The 9,392-nt window shown below is 35.8% G+C and overlaps 1 protein-coding gene across 2 annotated transcripts; it reads right to left on the bottom strand.

Moving 5' to 3' along the window:
* Nucleotides 1-4: 4 nt before the first annotated feature.
* On the bottom strand, nt 5-5,638 carry LOC128165126 (uncharacterized). Of its 2 annotated transcripts, XM_052829344.1 has the most exons (9): nt 5,529-5,638; nt 4,949-5,061; nt 3,347-3,471; nt 2,974-3,079; nt 2,584-2,678; nt 2,227-2,281; nt 1,795-1,922; nt 849-1,025; nt 7-572 (listed from the first exon to the last, which is right to left on the bottom strand). In XM_052829344.1, the coding sequence occupies exons 2-9, from the start codon at nt 5,055-5,057 to the stop codon at nt 453-455; spliced, it is 915 nt and encodes a 304-aa protein (XP_052685304.1). In that variant the 5' UTR covers nt 5,058-5,061; nt 5,529-5,638; the 3' UTR covers nt 7-452. The 2 variants fall into 2 exon arrangements, with proteins under 2 accessions (XP_052685303.1, XP_052685304.1); XM_052829343.1 differs by lacking the exon at nt 5,529-5,638 and having other exon boundaries at nt 5-572; nt 4,949-5,087.
* Nucleotides 5,639-9,392: the final 3,754 nt, after the last annotated feature.

Below are 9,392 nucleotides of genomic sequence, written 5' to 3'. Positions count from 1 at the left end.
TCAGGGGACATGACATTATCAGCTACACCTGCTCTGGTGTGTACCACTGTGCACCACTCGTCCAGGGTAAATATTTGTATGATGATGATTTGGTGAAGCATATGCATGGTACATGTAGTTTTTTTTTTCATCTTTCAAATGTTTTCTTTAGAGAAATTACATTAATGGATTTACAAATGCAACAGAATTTAAGGCACAAAGCAGAACAAGGGATCAGTAGGAATGCAAGCAATTGGGTTAAAGGATTAACATAGCCAACGTTTGATATTTGACATCATTTATTTCTTTGAAGTCGGCAATATCTTGTAAAATGATATTCTATATTTCATTTGATTGAAGTAGAAGATACAGGAAAAAAAGAAATACAGGATTCAATTATTCTGAATCCCCATAGGACTAGGAACTGAAGCTCTTGATATCATTTCTCAATGAAGACAGAGGTTGTGAACACGTTATGGCAGTAATACAGCCACGGCGTCATCCATGCGACAGTCACGGAGAGCCCGGGCCAGCACTGAGGCCTGGGCGAGACTCCCTTCCTGGGCCCTCCAGCTCCTCAGCATGGCATACACCTATAAATTGTTACAGACGCATGATTTAATTGCAATAGATATACAAAGCAACGTGTTTAAGTCTGCATTAACGCCAAGAATTAATGAAACCGTAAAAAAAAATGTCCCGTTTTAAATTTTTCTGATTCAAAAACAATTTTAATATAAGTATAAAATGATTTGTCCATACAGAAAATGGACATTTCTAAGCTTGTGGGTCTCTATTCGTGGATTTTAACGTTTCAAATTCCTCTAACTCAGAGTTTTAACTTTTAAATATCATAAGTAATAGTTAACCTGATCCTCAGGGTCCCTGTGCTGGGATTTGAACTTATTGATTTCCTCCGAATCAAAGTTGAGTTTGTTGGCGAGCCTGTCCCAGTCCCTAGACTTGACTTTGTCTGCCACTCTCTTTAGCGCCCCATCCCCAGGGACCGCCCTCTCTGCAGAACTACGGGGGTCAGGGGTGCCGAACTGAAGAAAAAATCGTACACAGATTGTTTATGGAAAACCACCAAAGCTGGAAGGCAACCGAAGCCGTATTGGCTCAATTTTGAGAGGGTAAAATATTTCTGAACTTTATTTAACGATAGGTATCTCGTTATGATGACAGCATCTTTGGGTGCAGGTGATGTATATTTCCTGCAATGCTTGCTACCTTCATGCCAACGTGAACTACTAAAGACAGTAATTTACGTGACTGATAGTGATACTTTAGTATTATCCAAGCATTATCCAATAGCGGTAATTATGTGTATATAACTTTGTACACAAATTTTCACACTTTTGATAAATTTCAAGCAGTTTCAAGATACGTTACGAAATTACCAATGTAGAGATGAATATCGATAAGATTGATTCGTGCATATTTTTGGTGCTCCACTACAAAACTACTCAGGTGGGAGAAAACATGCTTTTTAAAAGTAATTCATACCGTTCTTGTCATGCAGTCATCTGTAAAAGCGAGTCCAGGGTGTTATATCAAAAAGACGTATATACATTTAAACAATTAGAGCATAATTACGAAACCATAATAAAGTGTACTTCATAAACCAAATATTAAATGTGTGTGATCAAATCTTCTAAATTAGTCAGAAACCTTTTTTTAAATTAGAACAAACAAAAACCCAAATATTATTTTATACAGTCATCTAATTAATATTTATGTTTTAAATATATGTAAGCTCCAATATTACATATGCCACTTTAATAAAACAAAAATAATTAAAAGAATCTATTTTACCTCTGGGAGTTTGCTGTGAAGTTCCTGTCTCATATTTGAGGGCAGAAGTTCAAAGTTCAAGGCACTTTCCAGCGTAGAAGGTGGGAGTTCACGACAGGCCTTCACAAAGCTTGCCTCTGTGATTGTACCTGGAAAATGTAGAATTAAATATTATATAGTTGTTATTGCAACATATAGTTACACGAACCACATAAAACAAATGTTGCACCGGGGCTAATTTTTTTTTTTTCGAAATTGAAACTGCTGCTTTCTGCTTTTGATTTTTTGTTCAATGAAAATTTGAAAAACATTCTCCTATATATTCAGAAGCTCATTCAAAATCAGAAATATTCAATTGATTTAAAGAATTCAGCATCCTACAGTTTTAATAACCACTGCATAGACACAAAGAGAGCGTATACTTAATTATCACGGAAACTGGTCCAGACTCACCTTTGTTCTTGGGGTCCATCATTTTGTATAATGTATTGACGACGCTATCAATATTCTGCTTGATTGAAAAGAAACTAAGCATAAAACAATCATGAACAAAATTGCATAATTCTACTACAGACACTTTCAGAATTCAGATTTATCAAAATTAAAAATGAAATACAGTAAAACACGCTTATAGCGAACACGCTTGTAATGAAAACGCTTATAAATAATGAAGTAATTTTCATTTTCAGTGATTTTTACTACATGGTGTAAACTTGACGAACATAACGAATTACGCTTATAACGAAGCAAAATCGCCCGCTTGTCCCTGACACTTCGTTATAAGCATGTTTTACTGTAAACAGCACTCACCCCCCTGTCCTCTGGTTGGACGTAAACTCTCTTAATTATCTCTCTAAAGATGTCCTTGGGTATATCTTTACCACTATTCAACATTCGGAAAATACCTATAAGAATTTAGACAGTGAAAAGTAATTTTCTTAAAAGGCTACAGATTCGTGTGTAATATTTACCGCTATCGTGGGTTTTGTAGTTGTGTTCTGCATTGTTCGCTGCCTTCATACTCGCATGAACCATTAAAGAAAGCATTTTATACTTAAATTGACTGCATGACATAGGATAAAGTGTATGGACTAACTTTAATCAGACATTGTTGCAAATGATAAAACCTATGGGCTTATTCTAATTAGACTGAATACAAACATTTTTTTTATTTAATATTTCAAAGCTGGTCGATGATACCTTTAAGTTTGTCCTCCAGTTTCGAAGTTTCACACCATTTCAGTCCTCGGAGAAAATTCTCAAATGTTATTGTTTTTGTCTTTGGGTTTACGAACTGCATTATTATCTGCAAATATTTTAAAAACTCGTCTTAAAATTACAATCATTTTAGGATACTTATTGTTTATTTTGAAAACCACAGTTAATCATCATTCTATTTCTTCATTTGATAGAAGCACAAAAAATGGCTTTCACTATTTTGAATATTCTTTAATCATTTTTTTTCTAAAATATTGATATCCGAGATACTCTTGTAATGGCCGTAAAATGTTTCGACAAAGATATTCTTCTCTCGTAGTTAGATACGGAGACCGCGAGTTGACAACCCACCCACCCGTCTAGAGAAGGCGTCCTGGTACACGGAGTGTTTAGACAACTTCTCCTCCGTCAGTTCTCCATTATCCGAGCACCCCAGCTGCTTAAACCTCAACCACAGCCGGTCAACTTCGGCGAGGTTCACTGCAAAAATGTTATTTATGGCAAGCAGATTTTACATTCATGTACTATACAAATATAAAATCCATTTCGTTATCCCCTCCCCCTCCGATTTTATAAATTACTCGATTCAGCTGATGAGCTGTATGAAATGTCCAAATTTGGAGCAAAATCCGAATGCACGTTGGCTCTTACAGCAATGCAATGCACTAATTCATACATATAAAATGTTATTTTACATATGCAATGAAAATATAGCCTCGGACAACCCCCCCCCCCCGACCAAACTTCAAAATCTCCTTCGGACCCCCCCTCCCCGTACAAACAAAAATCTGGATCCTATCAAGTAAATGTACACTCTGTACATGTAATTAAGAACACACCGTACCCTTTTCATGGAATACACTTGAAGACTTACATTCAATCGCTACAGAATGGGCAGATTACGTTCAGTAGCTACAGCGTGGATAATCTTACAATCAGTAGCTATAACAAGGACAGACTTACATTCAGAAGCTACAGCATGGGCAGACTTACATTTAATAGCTACAGCATGGATAGACTTACATTCAGTAGCTACAGCATGGGCAGACTTACATTCAATAGCTATAGCAAGGACAGACTTACATTCATGGACAAACTTACATGCAATAGCTACAGCATGGACAGACTTACATTCAGTAGCTACAGCATGGATAGACCTACATTCAATAGCTACAGCATGGGCAGACTTATATTCATGGACAAACTTACATTCAATAGCTACAGCATGGGCAGACTTACATTCAGTAGCTTCAGCATGGATAGACTTACATTCAGTGGCTACAGCATGGACAGACTTACATTTAGTATAACTACATCATGGATAGACTTACATTCAGTAGCTATAGCAAGGATAGACTTACATTCAGTAGCCACAGCATGGGCAGACTCACATTCATTAGCTTTAGCATGGACAGACTTACATTCAATAGCTATAGCAAGGACAGACTTACATTTATGGACAAACTGACATTCAGTAGCTACAGCTTTGACAGACTTTCATTCAACAGCTATAGCATGGATAGACTTACATTCAGTAGCTTCAGCATGGACAGACTTACATTCAGTATAGTTACAGCATGGATAGACTTACATTCAGTAGCTACAGCATGGAAAGATTTACATTCAGTAGCTTCAGCATGGACAGACTTACATTCAGTAGCTATGGCATGGATAGACTTACATTCAGTAGCTACAGCATGGAAAGATTTACATTCAGTAGCTTCAGCATGGACAGACTTACATTCAGTAGCTATAGCATGGATAGACTTACATTCAGTAGCTACAGCATGGACAGATTTACATTCAGTATACTTACAGCTTGGACAGACTTACATTTAGTAGCTATAGTATGGATAGACGTACATTCAGTAGCTACAGCATGGACAGATTTCATACAGTAGCTGCTTCAGCATGGATAGACTTTCATTCAGTATAACTACAGCATGGATAGACTTACATTCAGTAGCTACGGCATGGACACTGATCCAGTTGGCGCTTTTTGGGTCGGTAAATTTGGTGCATGCTTTGGACTCTGGAACCACTATCTGGCTTGTATACGCGCCCATGTCCCTGTGATTGTCATATGTAGAATTCATTTACATGTAAATGTAACATACGCCATTCGCATTTGAACCAATGTGTTCATTATCTTATTCTCACTAGAAATGATCCCTATCACCTATTATTTAGAAAGATATGTCAATGTAAAAACTGTTGATATTTGACAGTTTGAACGTAATAAGTCAATAAGTAAGAAACGCAAGACCTGCGTAACACAGAATACCTCCCTCCATAGGATGTATTAATAACAGTAACGGCACAAAAAATTATAACATTTCAGTACACATTTATTTATAATTTCCATATATTTTGTTTCTGGACATTAAAAATGACTAAAGACATGAAGTACAGTTAAAGGTCCAGCATGGAGGTTACTTTGTACATATAACCGTTCTTACAGAGAGAGAGAGAGAGAGAGAGAGAGAGAGAGAGAGATGGCACCATCAGAGAGTTTCTTGATTAGTGAGCACACTTACCAGACCCGTTAATGAAACATGCGGGTCCTCTGACAATAACACCTGACTATGCTTACATACACTGTAATACCAGTATTCTATCAGAAGGTCATCAGAAGCCATTCAAATGAGACAAAGACTCATAAATGCACACGAGAGAACACGGTCATTTAAACAAATAAAGACGTCTTTAAATGCAATTTAAAAACATGTTTCAGACCGTTTTATAGCAACATTTTGGATTGCAATTAAGAATTTGTCACCCGAGAGTGGGTATGGGGATTTCTGGGCCATGTGTGTGTCTAGATCTACATCCCAAATACCTGTCAGAAAAAGATTATAATTTTTCCGCTTGGAAAAAATAGATACAAGTAGATCAAGTATTCGTGAAATCATACTAGGTAAGTGCTATGTATTCTTAAATCAGAAAATATAGTAGAGTCGTTTTTCAAAATGAAGGGGATAGATAAAAAAATGTATAAGCTAATAGGCGTTTAAGTTTATTATTCTATACAAGTAGATAAATCTATGGATATTTTTTTTTTCATTAAGTAGGAGCCGCCCCCCCCCCCCCCCCTCTCCGTTGCTTCAGTGTCCGTCCCCGTCATTGGTTTGAACATATTTTATTGTATATATAATATACAAAGGGTTCGAACACAAGTTCTTGCAACTTACTAGGTTCTCACCCAATTACAAGTAATTTGCAATTGTCATAAAACATTGTACATGTATATACACATATATTGAAAAAAATGGTAAAGAACAAAATAGTATACTTATGTAAATCTGCGAGAATTGATTATAAAGTTCTGCACAGCTGTGAAAATTCTAACATTAGTTTTATAATCTAGGTTGTCATTACCCCATAGTAAAGTATGCGAATCTATAGTACCTAAATTTTGTATTTGGAATAGTTCATTAAATAAGGTATTCCTTGCATTAGAAAAAAGTTTGCAAACAAATAAAAAATGATATGCATCTTCTTTCTTTCCACATATGCAATTTGGAAAATCAACAATATTTCTTCTGTGTAAATCATAATTTAGTAAGCAATTGTGTCTTAATTTTGTAAGAATGATGTTAGCTACTCTTTTACCATGAAGAAAATATTTTGGAACTTTTGAATCACTGCTATTATTAGAGATGCTTCTTTGAAACTGGCGGATGGATGTTGATTTTTTTATATCCGAATTTAGTGAGTTCCATTTGCCTATAGCATCTGGAATAAATGATTTTTTATATGTATCATACTTAACTCTAGGAGGTATATAATTGTCTTCATAACGAGTATTGTAGCGAGAATTATCTTTCCTATAAATGTTAGCAATATCACTAAGATATTGTGGTACAAGATTGTAATGAATTTTGTACATAATCGTCAGTTTAGCTATTTCCCTTCTTTTAGATAGAGAGTCCCAACCCGTTTCGAAATACAATGATTCCCTTGAGGCCAAAATTGGAAGTCCTGTGACAATTCTTGCAGCGTGTAGCTGTACTTTCTCTAACTTTTCAATTTCTGCGGAAGAACAACCATCCCATACAACAGAAGCATATTCTAATATTGGCCTTACAAAAGTTATATATAATTTTGATAGTTTGTCTCTGCCTAAAGTAAATTTAAGTTTCTTAAGTAGTCCTAATTTTTTACAAGCGATGTTCACTATATCATTGATGTACACAGACCACTTCAAATCATCAGAGAGCGTTAGGCCTAAATGTTTATGACAAGAAACAATATCTAATTGACAATCTTGAAAAAACAGTTCTAGGGTTACATTACGTTTTGATTTGCTAAAAAAATACAACTTTGGTTTTATTAGGATTAAATTTAAGTAACCATTCATTGGACCATTTTTCTAATATTCTAAGGTCATGATTTAACACATTTTGTACATTTCTTAAGTTTTTATCCGCATACTGGATTGAATTATCATCTGCGTATAATCTACAAAAGGACAACATATTTTGTGCAACATCATTGACATAAATTAAAAACAAAAGGGGCCCAAGTATAGATCCTTGTGGCACTCCAGCATTAACACTTAAGCTGGATGATAATCCATCTTTATACATCACTTTTTGAGATCTGTTACACAAATAGCTGCTAAACCATTGAAAAAGATTGCCACAAATACCGTAAGTTTGTAATTTAAAAAGAAGCCCTTCATGCCAAACTCTGTCAAAGGCTTTTGATAGATCACAAAAAACAATGCAACATGATTTACCCTCATTAACAATTAATTGACTGGTTCCAGATTTATGGACTATAAATGGCCGTCAGATTCGTGTTGTACTGCATTTGCTTTGTAATGACTCAAAACTGACCCATGTATATTGTAATTTCCAACAACAGCATTAATATGTATCTAAAATCTTGGATTATAAAGAAAAATTAGCATCGTTTTTGAAGGGGGGGGCCAGACTCATCCAAAAAATCTTGACGAGCAAAAAAAAAAAAAAAACTATGAAATTTGTAATTTCCGAAAATTGTCAAAAACCTAATTCGTGGGGGGGGGGGGGGGGGCTTATAAAAAAAAAATGGAAAATTTGAAATTTCCAAAAATCTTCAAAAACCTATTCCGTGCGTGGGGGGCGGGGGGGGGGGGGGGGGCTAGCGTAGTATATAACTTCAATTTCACTCCTAATTTCCTTATTTTCATATCAATTTTTTACATACTCCAAAAAAAGTTGGGGGGGGGGAGGCAACTCCATGATAATTCAATTTTTCATATGTTAATTTTTTGAAAATTTGTTGCGGCGAGAAAAAGTGGGGGGGGGGGGGGGCTGCCCCCCCCCCCCCCGATGCTACGTTCTTGTACTTGCGAATTTGAAAAACCGAGAAATGATGCTGAATAGTACATGTATGAGTTCCGTCCAAAGATCCTGTGGTGCTGCAATATATAGCGCAAGCACAATTTACGACACAGGCACGTAGCATCGTTTTTTTCAGTGAGAGTGGAGGGGGGGGGGCTCGTTTCTAAATGTAAATTGAATTCTCTTTTATTGGTAATCATTATTTTTGAATCAGTGTACCATTATTTTTGAATCAGTGTATCTCCTGTTATAAATTTAAATGCGTGCAATTTAAGCATCACGGACAGGGCATCAGAAAAAGACACTTCTTAGAGGTTCTTAAAGCAGTACAGTGCCAGTTATCTAAAGAAAATAGAATTCTTTATCATGTGTTTTCGTACCACAACTGGATTCAATGCTTCAGGTATTAGGTTCTGGTGATAAAATTACAAATGTCACTAAAAAGTAATGAACTCATCGGCGACATTTAGATTAATACCATTGTAAAATTTGGTCATCATTTTTCAGAAAGTGACAATTAGTAATTAATAATTTTACATTTTATCCAGATGCAGAGGGGCATGTTTAATACAAAACGTTTGTAATCCGTTTTTTTTTCTCCATAAACTAAGTTCAAAAATTATATTGACACCGTTTGGTCTAATACCACGTGTTTGTATTGACACAATTAAACGTCCTTTCCTTTCCGATCAGTAGAGTACAGTTCATTAGTTCACTGCACACATGTACCTCTTAGATATCAACGATCAATGATTAGTTTACTGTACAGGCACGTAGCATCGTTTTTTAAGTGTGTGGGGGAGGGGGGTAGAAAATTCTAATCCGTGTTGGTGGGGGCTGGGGGGAGGGAGGTAGTAGCGTAGTATATAACTATAACTTCAATTTCACTCTTAATTTTCTTATTTTCATCTCAATTTTTTATATGTAAATTTAAGAAAAATAGTTGCTGCGAGAAAAAGTGGGGTTCCAGTCCTCCCTGTCCTCCGTGCTATGTGCTCCCTGTAATCTTTGAAACAAGCACATACTGACTGGTGGGATATGTCTTCTTCTTATATTCATAAAATTATGGGA

Source organism: Crassostrea angulata, chromosome 10 (assembly GCF_025612915.1).
Source record: "Crassostrea angulata isolate pt1a10 chromosome 10, ASM2561291v2, whole genome shotgun sequence".
NCBI lineage: Eukaryota > Metazoa > Mollusca > Bivalvia > Ostreida > Ostreidae > Magallana > Magallana angulata.
The sequence above is the reverse complement of the archived record's forward strand: the minus strand, read 5'-3'. Positions and strand labels throughout refer to the sequence as shown.

What these genes read in the sequence shown, in the direction of transcription:
- LOC128165126 (XM_052829343.1), bottom strand. Translation starts at nt 5,087, where the DNA reads ATGAATTCTACATATGACAATCACAGGGACATGGGCGCGTATACAAGC. An exon ending in CCATGCCGTAGCTACTGAAT is followed by an intron (nt 3,472 to 4,948) that starts GTAAGTCTATCC and finishes ACATTTTTGCAG; the next exon opens with TGAACCTCGCCGAAGTTGAC. An exon ending in AGGACGCCTTCTCTAGACGG is followed by an intron (nt 3,080 to 3,346) that starts GTGGGTGGGTTG and finishes AAATATTTGCAG; the next exon opens with ATAATAATGCAGTTCGTAAA.